Source organism: Helianthus annuus, chromosome 11 (assembly GCF_002127325.2).
Source record: "Helianthus annuus cultivar XRQ/B chromosome 11, HanXRQr2.0-SUNRISE, whole genome shotgun sequence".
Taxonomy (NCBI): Eukaryota; Viridiplantae; Streptophyta; class Magnoliopsida; order Asterales; family Asteraceae; genus Helianthus; species Helianthus annuus.
The window spans coordinates 175,293,148-175,314,261 of record NC_035443.2 but is presented as its reverse complement, the minus strand read 5'-3'; the positions used below and the strand labels follow the sequence as shown (position 1 = coordinate 175,314,261).

At 38.3% G+C, this 21,114-nt stretch overlaps 1 protein-coding gene across 1 annotated transcript; it reads left to right on the top strand.

Annotated features, from left to right (window-relative positions):
* Nucleotides 1–5,917: 5,917 nt before the first annotated feature.
* On the top strand, nt 5,918–17,316 carry LOC110888813 (FH protein interacting protein FIP2). The gene is made up of 12 exons (XM_022136319.2): nt 5,918–5,966; nt 6,758–6,867; nt 7,374–7,491; nt 15,112–15,149; nt 15,234–15,401; nt 15,502–15,537; nt 15,663–15,767; nt 15,940–15,986; nt 16,489–16,556; nt 16,785–16,843; nt 16,926–17,006; nt 17,263–17,316. Exons 1-12 carry the CDS (start codon nt 5,918–5,920, stop codon nt 17,314–17,316), a joined length of 933 nt encoding a protein of 310 aa, XP_021992011.1.
* Nucleotides 17,317–21,114: the final 3,798 nt, after the last annotated feature.

Below are 21,114 nucleotides of genomic sequence, written 5' to 3'. Positions count from 1 at the left end.
GGCGTGTTGACCTGGACACGGCCCCGTGGCTAGAGGTTTTTATGAATTTTTGTCTTATTTTAAGGAATTTATCCGGATCGGGTGGTTCCTTACTGGACGGAACAACACCGAAGTGCCTGAGATACCTAAGTTGCCCTAGTTTTAGACAGGAACGCAAGAGGTTATCGGAAAGGGTGAATCCTAAGTTAAATACCGGTGGGCGAGACCAACCTTTATTTCCCTTATTCGAGCTCTCGTTAAAGAAGGTGTATGTCGAATCGCTCAGGTCTATGTATGCATTAGCGGAAACCGATGGGGAGTCCTTCACGGCATAATCGACACAGGGACGACTATCGCTCAAGTCCTTACAAGAATTTGAGGTGATTTCGGGAGCAACGATGTTGTTATAATCGGAATACGATCTTAATAATTCTTCTTGATCGTCGTCTTGAGATGATTTGGTTATTTCCATCTCAAGTTCTCTTATCAATTGGAGAATTACTTCTTCCATTTGAAATAATTCTTCGAGAATCATATCATCTAGAAAAGATGTTTGAAAGCATTCGAGGGAGAGATAAGGATTGTTTTTACTTTCGCCCATCTTAAGGCTACAGGAAAACGATGGATCTATATAGTGGGGAATGTTTAAAAAATAACATTTTAAATCTTCATGAGATCCACCACATATTTGAGACCACGTACCATAAGAGGAGCAAAAGTAAAAATGATCAGTATCACTCATGTTTGTGCCAGAAATTACCAACCGTCGGGATCTTACGGTTCTGTTTTTAGTATCTGAAGCTTGGGCATGGGGGCGTGTTCAGTTGGCACGACCCCGTGTTCAGCTGTTGTCTGACTTAAAACAGGATTGCCAGTACCAAAGATTGTGCACGGGGGCGTGTTCAGCGGGCACGGCCCCGTGCTGCAGTCTGCAGAAGCTGAAAAATTTAGAAAAATCCTAAAAAAACAGAAAAATAAGAAAAACGATTAGGCCGTTGATTCCTAACTTTCTTAAAATCCTTGTGTCCCCGGCAACAGCGCCAAAAACTAGATGCGTGTGTAGCGTTATATGTTTTTATTAATATTTTAAGCTCATTTTACACATTAGTCAAGTTTTAAATTTATAAAACACGATATTCTACTAACACTAAACACACATATGGGCAAGTGCACCCATCATGAGCGCAGTATAGCGTTGGTAAGATACCGAGTTCTTCCAAGGACACAAGAACTTTTAATACCGGTTTATCCTCAACGTCTAATCAAATCAAAATTTTTAAAAAAGGTTTTAAACATGAAAAATAAAACTAAAATGCTGAAAATAAAAATAAAAGAAAAACAGATAGACAAGATGAATCACTTGGATTCGACTCGCCTTTAATGTAACCTTTGATGATTTCCGCAGTTTTGCACTTTTTAAGAGATTATCTTAAATATAGTAGGAGGCCCCTCTTTTGAAGGTGACGTTACACTCAACCCCAGTGGTTTGAGTCAGCAAGGATACAATCCCAAAGGGTTGGAATATTGGAAGATTATTAATTAAGTTATTAATGCGTAATGTGGTAGGCCCCTCTTTTGAAGGCGGCGTTACCCTCGGCTAAGTGGTTTGAGTCAGCACGGATACAATCCTCAGTAGCCAGTTAATGTATTAATAGTAGTTTACATATGAGGGGATCAAGCCATTCGCACCCCCGCCATCCAATACCAGTGGGTATTGAGGGAGGTCCTAGTAAGCTTGACCCAGGATCTTGCAGGATCTATACACTGAACAAGGCAAGAACCTTACTAAACCATTCCCTTAACCCCTGACCAGGTAGCCAACATATCTCTATATAGACCGTAGAGATATGAATGGTGAAAATCTTTTGTTTTATATAGACAGTAAAATAATGCCAAGACACCACAGACAAATGATAAGGAAGTTTCACCTTCAACCTAAGAAAGTAGTTATTAAAGTCATTAATACAAAACCAAATAAAAAGTTCGAAAAGATTAAAAATCAAAAGTATTACATTAAATGCTTGTCTTCACCAAGTGATGTAAGAGGCTTAGCCAAACATGGCCTTTGATTGACAAGAACTCTTACTATCAATCTTGGATCCCGAGACTACTACACACACTCTAAGGTGGATGATGGATGATGGTGGTGGATGTGGGTGTTGTAGTGATGGTGAAGTGGGAAAGACGTGGTTTGCCAAGGGATGCCTTTGAAGTGACCAAGCACCCCTATTTATAGCCTGCACAGACGCCCGGACACGGCCCCGTGGCCATCCTCTTTCTCTTTCTTCATTAATTGCAATTGTTTGTATTAGGCTCCACACGCCCCCCGTGTTCGCTGGGCATGCCCCGTGTGCAGAAGCGTATCTGTACTATCAAGATTTACAAGATTCTGTGAATCTCAGCGTTGACCACGGCCCGTGTGGAGCTGGGCACGCCCCCCGTGCTGGGAATAGAAGGTTCTATAGCTTTGTCTTTTGTGCAGACATCTGACCACGCCCCCGTGTCCGCTGGGCACGAGGCCGTGTTCAGCTTTCTGTTTCTTGTTTTTGCTTGGGAAGATGATGTCGAGGGGTCGGGCATGCCACGTTTATTCCTTTTCTTTGTATTTATGTTAGTTTTTGCTGCATATTTGTTCCTTTTGTTCATTTAAGCTCATTTGGTCCTGAAAATACAAAAGGAAGACAAAATCACACTTTTTCCAACATTAGTACTAAAAAATGGTTAGTTTTATGCCTAATTTATATGTTGCATTTTACACATATCAACAGCAACACAAATTTTTACTTAAATCCCTTATATGGTATTTTCTCGGGAGCCAAAACAAAAAAAAAATCAACTTTGCTTCCTTTTTTTTCTCTTGCTCGATTGAACGCAAAAAAAAAAAAAAAAAAGAAAAAGAAACTGGTGGCGACCTCTAAAAAAGATAAACTCGTTTGATGGTTGGGTTTTTGACGACTACGGCTGCCGACGAGTAACCCTAATCAACCGACTCTTCTGCGATCGTGTTTATCTCATGTGTGTAACGAGTCGTAGCTCTAATAACACTTGTTAGGGTTTATGCACGCGGAAGCAATCAACTCACACAAACAAACGATCAAACCGCAGAAAAATAAACGAACACGAGAACGCAAGGATTTACGTGGTTCGGTCGGCTGACCTACATCCATGGGCTGCAACCAAGATTTCTATTGCTTTCTGATTCTCACCACTCGTGATGAGGAATTACAAATACAAGACGCCTACTTATAATTACATATTAGGGTTACAAAACTTGTTCCCAAAGAAAACTAATAACTGGGCTATAATTAATTTGAAACGGGCCAGGTCTCCAACTTAATTAGTCTGCTCCAAAACTGTCTTCTCAAACTGAACCAGGCCCAACCCCAATTAAGCCTCCACACAAACCCAACACAGACCACGTGGCTCCAATCATCGTGCCACAACGTCTCTGCCCTCTGCAAACACCAACGGTCATGTTAGAAGAGACAAACAAGATATTTATTGTTGGCGGCGTCTGGCCCAAGGCCCATCAGCCCATCTCCTTCTCCACACTCACTCTTCTGCTATAAATACGGACCTTCGACTACAGGTTTAAGGATCGGTTCTCTCACCCTCTTACTCTTAACAAACACTCGATACTCTTTTTAAACGATACTTATTTTCATGCTAGGGGGTGGTTACAAAGAGAACCCCTCACCTCTCCTACTTGTAACGAGTCTCACGGTGTCTTGTTTTGCAGATCATATTCAGATTCTCATAGAGAAAAGATAAAAGAGCTAACCATTCTTGATGAGACCATTCCCACATGTATATATCCCTAGGATTTAGACTTGATGTTTTAAGAAATAACAAGGCTCATTACACATGTATATATCCCTAGGCAGGGGCGGACCTAGTGTAGTCCGAGGCGTAGCCCGGGCTACGACTCAACTTTTATCCGTTAGTGTAAATTTTTTTTTCCAATTTTTATACTAAGGACACCCCTAAAAAAATTTACAAACTGAAATTAAGCCCAAAAAATACTGATTATATTGGCCCAAATAACCAAATGATAGCCCAATACTACTTAGCCCAAATAACAAAATAATAACCCAACAGTGCATTGGGCGGCAGATTCATTGCAGGGATAATCAAAGGTCACGAAGACACGAACAGAAGTCGCAGGTCCTTCGCTGATTCGCTGCATCTCGCACATCGCAGGAGGATTACAATCGAAGTCACAGAACTCACGAACTCACAAAGATTCGCAGGAGGATTATCGGATTAACTCACAGATTCCACATTCGGCAATTGGCTCTGGCTGTCCGCCTCCTCTCATCGGCCATCGCAGATTTGCAGCCTTGCAGGAGATTGTTTCATACTTTCATTAGTTTTCTACTTTTGATTAATGATTAGTTTTATTAATATTAGTTAATTTTCTATTTTGATTAGTTTTTTTTATTGTTTCAGTTTTATCAGTTGGTTTAATAAATTGTTTGATACTTTCATTACTTTTTTTTTTTGTTGAATTCTTTGATCAGTTTTATTAGTTGGTTTAATAAAGACTTTGATTGTTTGATTGTTTGAATTGATTGTGTGATTGTTTGAATTCTTTGAAGTGATGACGAAACCAAAATCCAAAAAAACAAGCTTTAATTGGGAACTTTTTCAAATGAAAATACGAAGAAATTAATGATGATGAAACAACTCCTCCGAATGTTGATGTTGATTCAATTCCGAAAGTTGATAATGATAATATCCAAGCAAATGATGACGTTGATGCAAGTCCGAATGTTGATCAAGCAAATGATGACGTTGATGCAAGTCCGAATGTTGATAATGATAATCCTACAACTTCAATTCCAACAACACGAGGTATTGGTTATCACCCAAATCAAATAGATGACATAAGAAGGTCGTATCTTGTTAAAGGGGCTTTTCAACCGCGTAGTCATAAGTTTCCTGTTAAAGATTGTTATGGAAAAAAGACGTTTTGTTGTTAGTTGGTTTAATAATTGTAGTTGGTTAGAGTATAGCATCAAAGCAGACAAAGTATATTGTCTGTATTGTTACTTGTTTAAAGAAGATGTTGGTAATCAAGGCGGAAGAGATACGTGGTCTTCTAGTTCTAAAGGCTTTAGTGATTGGAGTAAAAAGGGGTCATTAAAGGAACATGTTGGGAATGTTGATAGTCATCATTCAAAGGCGGCACAAAAATGTCACAATCTCATGAATCAAAAGAAACATATGGATGAGAATATGAAGAAGTTGACTAAAGAAGAAATGATTGCAAATTATTATCGATTACTAGGTTCTGTTATGAGTTCTAGATTCTGTTTAGAAAACTCTTTACCCTTTCGTGGCCATGATGAGTCGGAAGAATCTAATTGAGTCTTTTTGTCACACAATAAGCGATGATGATAACTTTGAAGACTTGAATGGAATAAGTGATCTTGCGCGTGTTATGGTTGAAACGGGAACACATAGTTCTTGTCCTACAGTTTATCGGGTTGTTAAGCTAGCTTTGCTTTTACCGGTGGCAACCGCAACCGTTGAAAGATGTTTTTCGAAATTGAAGCTTGTGAAGACGGATTTACGCAATCGAATCGGCCCGGAATTCTTGAACAATGCTATGGTTTGTGCGGTCGAAAAGGATTTTTTAAGTGAAGTAAAAGACGACGATGTGATGGATCGATTTCAAGCTATGAAAAAAAAAGAATAGGACAAATCTATTAGGTATTTGTTTTACTTTATTTATGTATCATTGTTTTTTTTTTTAAAATAACAACAAGGCTCATTAAATCCGACAAATGAAATTCAAATGAAAAAAAAAAATTTCCAACACCACCTACCAAACGACTCTTAAGTTTTCACCTTCTATCTCCATATATAGTACAAGAAAACCGTTTTAGCCTCTTCATCTTCAACGGTTGCACTGTGAACATCTGATCAAAAGGCGATGGCGACGTCTTCCGATGCATGTTCTTCAATTGTTCGTCTGAATATAGGTCATAATATTTCTATCATATTTCTTGCGTTTCAGTTTACTCTTTTACTCGTAATTTTCTGTCATTTGGCTCTGAATTGATCGATTATTATGTATGTTTATATAGCTTGCCACATACGATTCCTAGTTGGTCATAAGTTTAAGTAATTTATATTCAAAATTTAGGTTTAGCAGGCGAGCTTATTAGATATTAACTCATGAGTCATGGATAGTCTGTATATAAGTGACTGTAGGTTTTATGGGGGTGTGGTTGATTCAGTTGCTAATTTGATGTTGTTACAGGTCTTCAATCGAATCGAATTTTTAGCTAAAAAACAATTTATTCTAGTTTAGTTTTTAAAACTACAACAAAGTTGATTTATTTTGAAGATAAAAAAATATACAAGTTTATAACCATCAAAATGTGAAATGACCAAATTGGAGCATTCAAAATACAAATTTAAACTACCAAAATAATTAACAATTAAAATCAAAGTGGCAAGAGACAACCTCCAAAGCATTTATAGTGCCAACATTCAATTTAATTACAAGTTCATAGCAAGTAAGCAAATGTTAGAATATATATATACACACACACATACATATAGTTATAAATTATGTATATATAGTATAGAAATAACAATTATATGCATAATTCTAATTTGAATTTTCAATCAAATTGAAAAAAAAACTGAAGTTCGTTATCAGATCTCGAAATGAATTCGATTAAAAAATTCGAACTGTTATTTGTATTTGTAATTTCAAGTTTGTCGAGCCTGATTCGAATACTTAACATCCCTGGTTGCGGAACAGGTGGAAAGGAATTTTGCACAACTGTTGATACGCTAACTCACAGGGAGCCTCATTCGATGCTTGCTGCCATGTTTAGTGGTCGCTACACTGTTTGCAAGGAGTCTGAGAAGGTTAGTATAATAGCATGTAGACACAACTTGTTTGGTTGCAAGATCTGCTGCAATTCATGTCTTTTTTTTTATAAACATAATTACCTTGTTTAGTTTTCCAGTTCTTGATTACTAAATATTTTTAGGTATCAAACTTCTTGAGCCTTATTAACAGTGAGCATGCAGATTTGAAATAGAATTGTTATGTGAATTGATATTTGAAAATTATATCTTTTATTTAGCAATGGCTATTATAATAGTTAATAAATTATCTCAATTAACAAGTATGTAGACAAAACTAGTACACAACATGTTTAGTTGCAAGATTAGGTGCCTTTCATATGTTCATTCTTGATAAGCATATATAGTTTTTTTTTTAATTCCACTTTTTGGTTTTGTTTTTTAAGTAATACTTGGATCATACTTTACTTTGTAGGGCATCAAACTTCTTTAGCTATATTATCAGTGATCATGCCGATTTTCTTGTGCTCAAAAGAACATGCTTTGAACATTTTATGTATTTGCAGGGATATGTGTTTATTGATAGGGACGGGAAGCACTTTCGGCATATTTTGAACTGGTTGAGAGATGGTGTAGCTCCTATTTTCAACCTGTCTGATTTAGAGCGTGTAGAGCTTTTGCGGTGTTGGTGCACTTGTGTCTGTACTTTGTCTGTATTCGGTCTGATATAAACGATGTCCTGATTTGTATTGTAAGTTGACCAAGTCAACCATCCTCCGGTTTGACTTGGACAACATTTGAAAGATGTTCAGATCGAAGGATAGCCTCGAAGGATACACCTGATCCTTCGAGGTGATCGAAAGATATGGTTCGACCATGGTTCGACCATTAGACCTCGAAGGATGATCCTTCGAGGTCCATGCTGATCTTTCGTATGAACTGTGATCGATAGATGATCCTTCGGACCATCTATCAGATCCTTCGATCCAGACCTGCTGAGCTGGGTATATATACCCATGCATGTGTTGAGTTTCGGTAGACAGACACACAGACAGAAGGAGAGAGTATTCTTTGAGAGCATTCTGTCCAAACTCACACACACATCTTAGAGAGTTTATAGAACACTTCTGTAAACATTGAGCTTGTAACCGAACCCTCATTGCATTAATACAAGTTGTGTTAATCGGTGAACTTGTGTGTTTGTTTCTCTACTTGCTACTAACTCGGTTTGCTTGCTAGCTTGGATTCCGCACTCGCTAGTAGGTTTGTATAACAAGGTTTAGGTTCGTCATCCTCCGCGAAACAGGGACCTACAAGTGGTATCAGAGCTAAGGCTCTTAACCTTGTTTAAAACCGGGTTTTTACAAGTTTTGGTGTGTTGAAACACTTGGTTTTGCACCTGTTTTTACTTGTTTTTCTTGCATTTTCTTTGAGTAAAAACGTGTCTAAACTAACCGGGAGTGTTTAAAGTGGGGTTGGGTAACTTGAAAACTTGTTTTTGAGTGATTTGGTGAATTCCGGCAATATTCCGGTTATAGTTCCGGTCACCGGTTTCTGGGTTAAGTTTTCCATTTTTGGCATATTTTATTTCAAAATCTTGGTTGGTGGGAAAGTTGTCAGCCTACCATACCTTTCTGCCGAAAGTTGACTTACCTACCCATCACCTTTTCACCAACCCGTCACATCTGTGTCAGTGTGTCAGTGCTCATTCGAAAGATATCCTTCGACATCGAAAGATATCCTTCGACATCGAAAGACAATCCTTCGATCAGTGACAGCTCGATAGATAAACATCTTTCGAGTAGTCCTTCGAAGTTCGAAACATATCTTTCGATCAGGGAATCTTTTCGAAAGATAGTTGTTTTATCTCGAAAGATAAGGATCTTTCAAGTGTGAATCTTTCGAGATTTTGAGTCTTTCGAAGCCAGTGCTCGAAAGTCAACAGTGATCCTTCGAACACTGTTGATCATTCGAACAAGTGTGATCCTTCGGAAGTTAGCTATTCGAAAGATAAGTGTCCGAAAGATAGGGATTGACTCGAAAGATAAGGATCTTTCAAAAGGGAATCCTTCGAGTTCTTGAATCTTTCGAAATTATTGTTCAAGACTCAACAGTAATCCTTCGAGTACTGTTGATCCTTCGAACAGTAGTTGATCTTTCGATTGTGGTCTGTTTATTGTTAACAAGTTTCTGTGATCTCAGATCTTTCGACCAGGATCCTTCGGCTGTGTGATCTTTCAGGTGGCAATCATCCTTCGTGACTTTGACATAGAATTTATTTTTCTTGTCAAAGATGAATCCGAGTTGGTGGGGAACTCCTGCTCCAGATAATGGTGAATATACAAGTTCAGGTGTCACTCCCTCATGGTGGGGTACACCGGCTCCAGACGATGGAAAATACACGAATACAAGGTCATCTCCATTATGGGCCGAACCTCCCACACCACCTCGAATTACTGCAGAAATGTGGGCATCAGTTATCAATCAAAGGCAAAGTGAACCGAAAATAACAACAACCGATTGTTTTGGCAATCCAATACAAGTTCCTGTAAAGCCGCCTCCCACCACAGACATTTTTGGAAATCCATTACCCCCAGTTTCCGTACAACACCATTATTCTACTGTAGAATCGTCACTTCTTAATCCCAAGAACAGTAGTCAGACAAAAACGGCGTTGTACGCTGAAATTGTCAAAGATGTCAGCAATGGTGGATCCTCGGGGAATGATAACAGTTCTGAACATGTTAGAAGTTCAGGTGAAGATGTTTCAACTTCAGTGGAAGGTGATATAACTTCAAGTTCAAGTGAGGATGGATCTGGTATTGATTCTGATGCAGAAAGGCCAACACCTGAGAGTAATTCCAGTCAGGTATGTGTTGATGAACCAACTGCTGTAGATTGTGATAATTGTGCTAGATTAAAGGCAAACATGTCTGAGTTGCAAGGCAAACATGATGCTGTACAAGCTAGTTTGTTTGACTTGCAAGACAAACATGTTTCATTGAATGCCAAGTGGTGTGAATTGCAAAGCAAACACGAAGCTTTGCAAGAGAAATATGATGTGACATTTATCCACAACCAGAAGTTGACCGTGGATCTTTCAAAATGCACAGAAGCCAATATGTTTTATGAAAACCATGAAAAAGAATTTAAGTCAATGATTGAGACGTTAAAGAAAGATAAAACTGAATTGACTAAAATGGTTTCCAGAAAACAAACGGAAATTAATTTGTATATCTCACGTCTTGAGACAATGCAAAAAGAAATGGCTTGTGTGAAAACCGAAAGTGATGCGATCCAACTTAAGCTAGATAGTTATTTGAGCTCTAGCTATGTGTTGGATCACATCATTGACGTTCAGAAAGAAAAACGGGATGTCACATGCATAGGATATAAGAAATGTCCACCACCTGTGAGACACAATTATGATGCGATGCCTGACGAGGAGGATAGAGTGTTCTTTGAACCATCTGTTCCTCTAGATGTAAAGGAGTTTGCAGCAGGACTCGGATACAAGAAAGATGTATCACCAGACTCAGATACTTCAGCAGATGCATGTGTGTCCTCTGCTGAACTGAATCAGGATCCTCCAGTCATCATTGAGGATGCTGATTCTTCTGATGATGAATCTGATGATACCATCCCAGCAAAGTCTGATGCGGAAGTCAAAAATGGGGACATACCTCTCGAGAATTACATTCTATGTGATCCTCCTGCAAAACCCGCTAAGACTGTTGCAATCGAGTCCTCGTCTGCAAAAGAGTCGGAGGGTGTGAATTTGCTGTACACTCTTGTTGGTGATGATAAAATCTACTCTGACAAAGATTTTCCTATTAAGAATGTTAATCAATCTTTAATAAGTAAAGTCTTTGAAGATTCGACAAGTAAATTTTTGGGAAAGACAGGACCACGTGTTACAGTTACACAGTGTCCTCCTATTCCAAAGGCTGAAATTCGAAAACAATTTGGGAATAAGAAATTACCAACAGTACAAAAACAGCAGAATCATGCCAAACCTAAAGGAAAGGCACCGACTCAGGGTCAGAAGAAACAGACCCAAAAGAAAAACAAGAATGTGAACTTTGTGAAATCTAAGGGAACGGACAAAATCGAAACTTATGAGAACAAATCTAACTTAGATTTTGTTAAACAAGCAACAGTTTTGAAAAGAAATGATCCAAACTGTTCAAAACCTAGTACCTCGGGATCACAAAGTTCATCATCATCGTCAAGACGAGCACATGATGCTTCGGGGATTGTTGAACGAAGATATTGTTTTGAGTGTGGAACAATTGGACATATCATTCGAAATTGTCCATATCTTCATAAGCTGAAAGCAAAGGTTGATGATCCCCGTGAACAAAATCATGCCGCCCAAGAGAATAGAAAAGGCAAACAGGGCGAAAATAAGAAAAAGGTTCGGAAGATAAACCTCGTGAAATCAAGAGGGACTGATAAAATTGATACTTCCAAAAACAAATCCAATAAGGATTTTGTTAAACAAAGTAAAATTTTGAAAAGAAACAGTCAAAACAACTATACACAACACACAAACGGTTGTGATGTAGGACCAAGTACCTCAAGATCACGAAGCTCATCATCCGGCTATTGCAGTTATGATACTCCGAGGTTTGTTGAGCGGAGATCATGCTTTGAATGTTGTGAGTATGGACACATCATTAAGAATTGTCCATATCTCACCAGGAGAAAGTCAAAAATTGATGCCCCCCATGGTAACAATTACCATAAAAGATCTGTTTCATCAAAACAGGATCCTCGTCTTGTTAAACAGCGAGCAAAGAAACAGAAAAAGAAACAAAGAAAAGAAGTTGAAAAGATTTTAAAACCGGAGATTATCCAAACAAAATCTGTTAAATTGGATGTTAAACATGAAAAACAGAAAGAGATTTGGATACCAAAACCGGTAACTGTTTCAGGGGGAGCTACATCAATTCCGAATCATCGGGAAATGGATGTTACAATTCTCGATGATGACGGACGACCCAAGTCTGTGAAGGCTTGGGTCCCTCTCTCCAACTAATCTCTGAGTGAGTGTGCAGGAAGTTCCAGGAGGAACTATTGATAGTCTTAGGATTGTTGATGGTGGAATGTCCTTGCACAAGATAGGCGACAGAAGAAATTGTTGCCTTTGATGGAGAAAGAGGAAAGAAAAAGAAAATGTGGCTGAATGAAGTTGCAAAATTCGACCAAATGAAGAACGTGCCAAAAATTTGGTCATTATGGTTTTTGATCGGGTCCACAGGAACGAATGAAGTGAAATGTGTGTCGATGCCTTGGCGTGGATTGAACATCCGCACACCATTTCTGAAAGAGAAAGTCAAGACCTTCGCTGGTACAATGTGGAAGACCAGCCGGACCCGGAGGTTTATGAGCTTGTTGCTGTCAAGAGATTTCTCAGTAGCTGCACATTCGACCTTGAAGTTCACACCGGGTGAATATTAAGTTGGGGGAGTGCTTAGATTCCTTGCAATGCACGGAACAGTTGCAGGATACGCCTTTAAATCCTTAATCTCTCCTATACTTGTCGATATTTTAGCTGCTTTGTGAATTGTTATTATCTCGTACAGCACTCTTTGACCTGACACGTTGATCTCGGATATCACCTCACACGTGATTGTTTCAATGTGAAACTCATCAATGTTGTCATGGTTCGCACCGCTTACCGACATGCCAACTCATTTTTCCAAAATTTGTTAAATCTTTTCTGATAAAACTTAATTTTGGTAAACGGCATTAAGGTCAAGCAAGAGTAAAACCAGCATCGGAAAATCATTTTTGTAAATAACTTTGTGTTTTAAATTTGTCTTAGTTTATTGATTTTAGGGGGAGTAAATCCAAAAATCAGAAAATCCAAAAACATCGAAAAATTTCAAAAACACAAAAACAATAGAAAATCAAAAATGAGTTTCCTGGCGAGCAAAAGAGAAAATGATAGTACATCAGTGGTCTATCCTAACCTCTTTAAACCTTAAATGCAAAACGATAAGCAGCTCTATATAAGATGTATCGGTAGGCTCACAATCATTTTAAAGTGTGCAGGGTGATATAAATCTTAATCGACTGAAGATCAGGTGGGAACCATTCATTGGCATATGGTCTTAGTACCGAAATTTCGTTTGATAGATTGCCGAGGTTCTGAGATATTCGGTCTTTATGCTGCTTATCATCTGGGTATCATGGTTGTATCTTTTACCGAAAAATAACGGGGACGCAAGTCTAGATCTTCCATGATACTATACATACGTGTACATATTACATACTGCATTCGACCTCAATAAGTGATAAACAATCACATGTCCATATCAAATAAGTGATAAAATATCACATTTATCCGGGTGTCAAGTTCGTCTCTCTGCTGTACGGAAGTACTGACCTGTTCACGGACTTGCACCTGTGCCCTCATGCATATGGAAATCAAGTTCCTCATCAATAAGTGATTATATCACAAAGGGCTTGTTTTCGAATCAAAATAAGTGAGTATCTCACAATTTATACGGTCAAACAGATGATAATCGGTATACTCACCGGTAAGATGAACTCTCGTACATACCTTGATACGGGAATGTGTCGTGATGTGGATGAACACCGGTCGGTAAGTATAAATCATACATTAACGTATCCTCTAAACATGATTACATCTGATAAGTTGAGCTTAAGTGGACAACAATACCGATAATTGTTATAGGATGCTTATCTTAATGTTAACTAACTGAACAACAAGAGTGTTTTGGCATGACCGTACACTGATATGATTCTCTTACCCTCGAAACTCGCAAAAAGAATGTTTGTATATATTTATTTATTTACTGTTTAACTTTTATTATTTCTTTTAAACAGTTTCGTCGTTTGGTGCATATCAGCACGACATTAGCGGTGATGTCGTTTGATAACACTCAAAGGATTTTAAATTGTTGTCTTTTAATTTCAAAAAATACCAAAAAGATTTTAGGCTTGTTTTAATATAAACTTTATAAAAGCCAAAAAGATTTTATTTCTGCTTTATTTTCGATCGTACGATGTTGGAGCTCAAGTCTTCGTTACCTGAAACCTGACTGAAAACCGAACTGACTAAATCTTCATAAACGGTCGAAATTTGCATGTTTTGAAAGTTAAAAACTAAAATTGGCAAATTTATTAAACTTTCAAACTGTCGGACGGTGTTTGATTGTGACATGGTCATACGTGTGTCATTTGTTTATACTATTCCAAGCAGTTGTTCTCATTACGCGTTTAGATTTCTTGCATGTGCAGATTCTAAAGGCTAGGAGAACATGGTCGATGACAAGCCTTGGAATGAAGACACGACGAGAAGGCGCTCGAAAGATGAAGATGATCGAGTTGCCGCTGGCCATCATCAACACCACAAGGATCTCACTACATAAAGATAAAGTCTTTTCACGAGCATAACTCAAGGGGGAGCTTATGTTAAGGGGGAGTTTGTCAACACACTTCCTACATGATACGGGTAGTTTGTTGATACACTTTCTACTTTCAAGACGTGAAGACTTTGAAGATCCTCCGACATTGAAGACATGATAGGACATCAGAGTCTTGAAGACTTGAAGACCAAAGACCGTCGAAGTTCAAGACGAGTCTACACTTTTAGAAGAACAAGACAAAGATTAGAGATCAAAGACAAAGCTACAGCCAAGGGGGAGTTTGTTGGTGCACTTGTGTCTGTACTTTGTCTGTATTCGGTCTGATATAAACGATGTCCTGATTTGTATTGTAAGTTGACCAAGTCAACCATCCTCCGGTTTGACTTGGACAACATTTGAAAGATGTTCAGATCGAAGGATAGCCTCGAAGGATACACCTGATCCTTCGAGGTGATCGAAAGATATGGTTCGACCATGGTTCGACCATTAGACCTCGAAGGATGATCCTTCGAGGTCCATGCTGATCTTTCGTATGAACTGTGATCGATAGATGATCCTTCGGACCATCTATCAGATCCTTCGATCCAGACCTGCTGAGCTGGGTATATATACCCATGCATGTGTTGAGTTTCGGTAGACAGACACACAGACAGAAGGAGAGAGTATTCTTTGAGAGCATTCTGTCCAAACTCACACACACATCTTAGAGAGTTTATAGAACACTTCTGTAAACATTGAGCTTGTAACCGAACCCTCATTGCATTAATACAAGTTGTGTTAATCGGTGAACTTGTGTGTTTGTTTCTCTACTTGCTACTAACTCGGTTTGCTTGCTAGCTTGGATTCCGCACTCGCTAGTAGGTTTGTATAACAAGGTTTAGGTTCGTCATCCTCCGCGAAACAGGGACCTACATGCGGGAAGCAGAATACTATCAGCTTCTTGTAAAAGATGTTTTACTATTCTAAGTACCCTAATGATCTATTGTATAATACTTCTTAAAATAGTCTTTATTTTGATTATGTCAGGGATTGGTGGATAGGATAAATGAGGTCTTGAATAAAAAGGAAGATGAACAAATGGATCCTGACTTTACGCGCGGTGATATTATCAAATGTGTACAACATGCATATGCAGTTGGCGGACGTGTCAGATTAATAGGAGTAAATCTCTCTGGGCTTGATCTTTCAAAATTGGTATGATAAAATTCATCTTGTTTCGGAAGATACTTGATGTGTATCGTATTGTGAGTAATATTTTAGGACATTAAGTTATAACATATTGTATCTATTATAGGTTTACACTTTACAAGCCCCAAATGAATTCGGGGAGGTTTCCTTATAACATCGATATATTTAGAGCTAAATTTATGGATAATTATTTTTAACTGTAAGACCCGTCACTAGAAAACTCATAGCCTCACTAATAAACCTGTTTTCCCATTATAACCAATGCAGCACTTGTGGTTGCCCTTTTTCGGTGTGGGTGGTGTGGACTTCAGCTTTGCATGCCTGAAAAATGTTAACTTTTCAGGTGCTAATCTTCATTTTGTTAGATTTCAGGTAAATTAGGTAACTTGGTTTTTATTTTATTTTTTTCACGTTAATTAAGTATATATTTAATGTTGTTGGGTGCGCATCTTATGCATGTATTAATTTGTATTATAGTGGTTTATTATATTGTCTTTTTATTAATTATTTTGATCTATAATTATGTTTTGTATCTTTATTCCAGAAGGCAGATGCTGAAAATACTAATTTTTACAATGCAAAATTGACCAAGTAAGATTTTGCAAAACCCATTATTTGTTCTTGATATGAGACATAAAGTTTGCAGACATTTCGGTGTATTCAACACTTTTTACTTGGCAATCTTTTGTGAACCTTAGAATCATTTTTCTTCCATTTTTAGTCAACTCAATTGATTTAGTCTTGCCTACGAAAGTTGTCAGTTCTCAGGGGCTAATCTTTGTGGAGCTTTGCTGACGAGGGCTGATCTTCAGATGGCAAACTTATCTTGTAAGTTGTAAATATATCTTCTTCTCATTTTTTTTTATTAAAATCTAATCTAGGGATAATTTCGTATATCCCTCTCAAAACTTGTATAATATCATATTTTACTTAACAAATTTAGAAAAAGAATATCCAATATGCCCATTTTCAAACATATAACATTTATGGCCTTCCCTTAAAACTTATATTAGGATTTTAGTGTTTGGAGTGGAGGAGGAAAAAGGTATAATGGTTATATTTTAATTGTATTAAATGGAATTTGTATATGAAGGTGTATTTGTGATTTATGGTGTGTATATTTGATATTAGTTCTTTTTAGTTGGGTAAATCTGATATTATGTAAGTTCACAAGGGTATACATATGAAATTGCTCTCTTGTTGGATGTCTGGTTTGTATACTAGTGAGTTATGAGATGCAATGTTATGTTGTATTTATTAAGAAGGTAAGCCAAGTGATCATACAACTGTACAAGCAATTGGGCAAGTATGTGGTGGAGATTATGTTGTTTCATTATCTTTTAAAAGATATTTAATTATTTTTCTTTATTATTTGCATTTGGGTGATAGATTGCTGTTTGGAGGGAGCCAATTTGGAAGGAGCCAATTTGGAAGGAGCCAATTTAAAGGTATGTTAAAACATTAAAAGTTTAGGATATAGTGTTTGGGGAAAATTCTAATTGAATCTTGTTTCTCTCGATACATTTTTAGGGTGCTGTTTTGTATAATGCCAAATTGAATGGTGCTAATCTTCGACGTGCTTGTCTTGATAGTGTTAATCTTGAGAATGCAGTAAGTAACATTAATCTTATGTAGTTTATCACACACATCCTATGAAAATTGAAAAAAGTGGCTTATTATTGAGAATGCAGTAAGTAACATTAATCTTATGTAGTTTATCACACACATCCTATGAAAATTGAAAAAAGTGGCTTATTAAAGCCGAGACCACTAATTAAATAACTAAAATCCCTTTTAGTAGTGACAAATTGGCGTATAACCCCTAAAGATTCTTTTGATTATTGTAACTTATGATTTAATCTTGTAGTGTTTGGAAGGCGCCAAGCTGGACAGGGCGAATTTACACCGGGCAAATAGATGACTATGACCTGATTTCATACGTGTTGGTGCACTTGTGTCTGTACTTTGTCTGTGTTCGGTCTGTATGAAAACGATGTCCTAAGTCAGTCTGTAAGTTGACCAAGTCAACTATCCTCCTAGTTTGACTTGGACAACATGATGTTGTCTGGATCGAAGGATAGCCTCGAAGGATACAACTGATCCTTCGAGGTGCTCGAAGGATATGGTTCGACCATGGTATGGTTCGACCATGGTTCAACCATTAGACATCGAAGGATGATCCTTCGATGTCCATGCTGATCGTTCGAGCTCCCTGTCATCGATAGATGATCCTTCGGACCATCTATCGAGTCCTTCGACCAGACCTGCTATGTATGGGTATAAATACCCATGCAGTGTGTTAGTGTGAAGCAGATGCACACATAGAGAGTTAGAGAAACTCTGCTGGAAAACACACACACACACACACACTTTAGAGAGTTTGCAAACAGATTGTAAACCTTGTGCTTGTAACCGTAAACCTTCATACGTATTAATACAGTGGTGTTAATCGGTGAACTTTGTGTGTTCTTGTGTTTGTTCTTGCTTCATCCCGGTTTGCCTACTAGCTTGGATTCCGCACTCGCTAGTGGGTTAGTATAACAAGGTTTAGGTTTGTTCTCGATCCTCCGAGAAAAGGGACCTACAAGTGGTATCAGAGCCTCGCTCTTTACCTTGTTTAAAACCGGTTTGTTCGAGTTCTTTGGTGTGTTTGGACACTTGGTTTAGCACTCGTTTTTGGTAGTTTCCTTGCATTTTGAAACTGAAAAACGGATACTAAACCTATCGGGAGTGTTCGGGGTCGGTTTGGGTAACATAAAAAAATTGTTTTTGTGAAACTTTGATTTTTCCGGCCGTGTTCCGATCATCTTTCCGGTGACTGGACTTGGGGATAAGGTTGCTTGTTTTGGCAAACTTTTTGAAAGTCAAAAAGTTGGTGAAGATTTGTGTGCAGAACATACTTTCTGCCGAAAGCAACTTCACCTACCTGTCACCTTTCTCACCAACCTGTCCTTTTGTGTCAGTGTGTCAGTAAGCTTTCGAAGGATATCTTTCGATTTCGAAAGATCATCTTTCGATTGGAGACAGCTCGAAAGATTAGCATCCTTCGAGTAGTCTTTCTAAGTCTGAGAAGTATCCTTCGTTGTTGGAATCTTTTCGAAAGTTGGTTGTCCGAAAGATAAGGATTCATCTCGAAAGATAAGGATCTTTCATTGTGAATCTTTCGAGATCAGTATTCGAAAGATATAGATCTTTCGAACTGTGAATCTTTCGTGATAATCAGTCGAAAGATAAGGATCTTTCATTGAGAATCTTTCGAAGACTTTGCTCGAAACTCAACAGTAATCTTTCGATCACTGTTGATCCTTCGAACAAGTCTTGATCTTTCGATCAGATTGTATCTTTCAATTGTTGTCTGTTTGTTGTTAACAGTTTGTGGTGTGTAGGTTATTTGTTAATTATTGATCACAATGAGTTGCACAAGTCCTTGGGATTGGAGTACGGATCCACAACCAGATCTGAAACAGATGTCGATGGCTGAATATATGACGAGTGCCATTCCAAAACAACAACAATCAATAAGTTCATGTCAATGGGCTTTGGTATCCAATCAAAGTCAAAGTCTTCAAAATCTTCTGATTAGTGAGAGTGAAACAGGCAGTAACAATCGTCCACCAAAGCTGAACCACATGAACGATTTTCCGTCATGGAAAGGCCGCTTTCACACATATGTTCAAGGACAAAGCACCGACCTTTGGATGTGTTTTGTCAATGCATTCAATGAAAGTCTTGAAAGTAGAGCATCCACTTCAGAAGGTTACGCCAACATGCTTGAAAATGACAAGAAGGCTTATGAATTGGAGAAAAAGGCCTATGCCATACTTACTCAAGCACTCAACAAAGACATCTACCATCAGTTTTCATATTGCAGGACCACGAAAGCATTGTGGGATGCCTTAGTTGCTAGAGGAGAAGGCAATGCAGCTGCTCGAAAGTCTAGGCATGATTTGTTGAAGAAAGAATTTGAGTCTTTTCAGTTTTTGGAAAATGAAACTCTAAATGATATGACCACACGTTTCTATCATTTGATTAGTGAAATGTGTGCTTATGGGGTGGCAGCTACTCAACAAGACATGGTGAATAGGTTTGCTGACGCCCTACCCCCAAAATGGAGTTCGTTTATTGAGTTGTTGAAGCATACTAAAGCTCTAGATGAGATTAACATCTATGAGTTCATTCAGAAGCTGGAACATAAAAATGATGAAGAAATTAGGAAAGCAAGGCGTGCTCCAGCTCCTCAGAATACAGAAATGTATTTGCCTGGTTTTGGTCCTTCAGCTAGTTCTAGTTCTGTTCAGCAACCGAAGCTTCAAACTGCTTTTGTGTCCAATACGAGTTCCTTTCCATTTCCTCAATCAACAGCTGCTCCACCACAACCTCAATTCGATCCGAGGTCTTACATTCCTGTTCCAACACAGCCACAACCACAACCTCAACAACAACAACAGCAAGCTCACTATACAAGCAATCCTCAACCTCAATCTCAAAGTCATCATACAATCCGAGTCGACAACTCAAATCTTTCACACCTTAGCATTGAAGTCGCTAAGGAACATATGGAAATTATCAACACCATGGTCAGTGCTTACTGTGGTTTGGTAGCTGGTCAGCTTGGAAACATCAACATGACCAATGAAGATTATGATCAGATCGACAAGGAAGAAATGGAGTTGATGGATATTAAATGGGCTTTTGCTAGTGCGGTTAGAAGGGCAAAAGATTTCATGGCGCGAACTGGAAGAACTTCGTTGGAAGGAAAGAAAACCACGAAGTATGGGTTTGATATTAATGCCGTCACGTGCTTTAACTGTGGCGAGAAAGGGCACTTTAAACGTGAGTGCACTCGACCAACAAAACACGGCAATCACAACCCTTTCAGAAACCAGACGACTGTGAATGCCCAACAAGAAAACCGTGAACGGAGGATGGTGGCAGTGAACAACAATCAGGGACAGCCTGGAGCTACCAATCACAATCGGGCTTTGGCTGTTCAAGCTGATGAAGGATGTGACTGGTCAGTGCAGTTTGGTGAAGGTGATCAAGGAAGTGGAACTGCATTGTATGCTAAGGTCATCGAGCAGGTTCATAAAGAAGAATCTTCTGGGAGCGATGACAGTTCTGGTTATTCGGGCAGTTCGGATGAAGAAGGCTCTGTTTCTGGGGATAATCACTCAGAGCCTGATGGGAATGAAGAAGGAGATGATGATATACAGGAGCTACTGAATGAAGCTGATGAGCTTAAATGTCAGAAATCAATTCTGATTAGGAAGGCTGCTGCTACATCAACGGAAGTGGAAAAGCTATTCTCTGAAGATGGAGCTTTTTCTTTTCAAACTGCCTTTATGGCAAATGGTTCAGCCTCTACTAGTCAGGTAACTTCTGAACCTCCTGCTCCTAGTATTTGTAAATCATGTGCAGATATGAAGCTTGAATCAGAAAAGCTTCATAGTCATAATCAGAATTTGGTTATTGAACTGTCAAAATGCCAAGAGGCAAACATGGCTTTAACCCGGAATGAAAAAGAATTTAAATCTGTAATAGAAACATTAAAGAAAAATGTGTCCGAGGTTAACAAAGTAGTTTACCACAAACAAGTAAGTATAAATGAATACATTAACCTTGTGGAAGAAACTAAGAAGCAATTAGCCATTGCCCAATGCAAGCATGATGCAATCAAACAGAAATTGGATAGTTATTCTAACTCCCGATTTGTGCTTGA

Bases quoted from the DNA above. Each gene is read 5' to 3' on its own strand.
- LOC110888813 (XM_022136319.2), top strand. From the start codon at position 5,918: ATGGCGACGTCTTCCGATGCATGTTCTTCAATTGTTCGTCTGAATATA. The intron at 7,492-15,111 runs GTTGGTGCACTT...TCCGCGAAACAG, and splicing joins GCGTGTAGAGCTTTTGCGGT to GGACCTACATGCGGGAAGCA. The intron at 15,150-15,233 runs GTAAAAGATGTT...TGATTATGTCAG, and splicing joins CAGAATACTATCAGCTTCTT to GGATTGGTGGATAGGATAAA.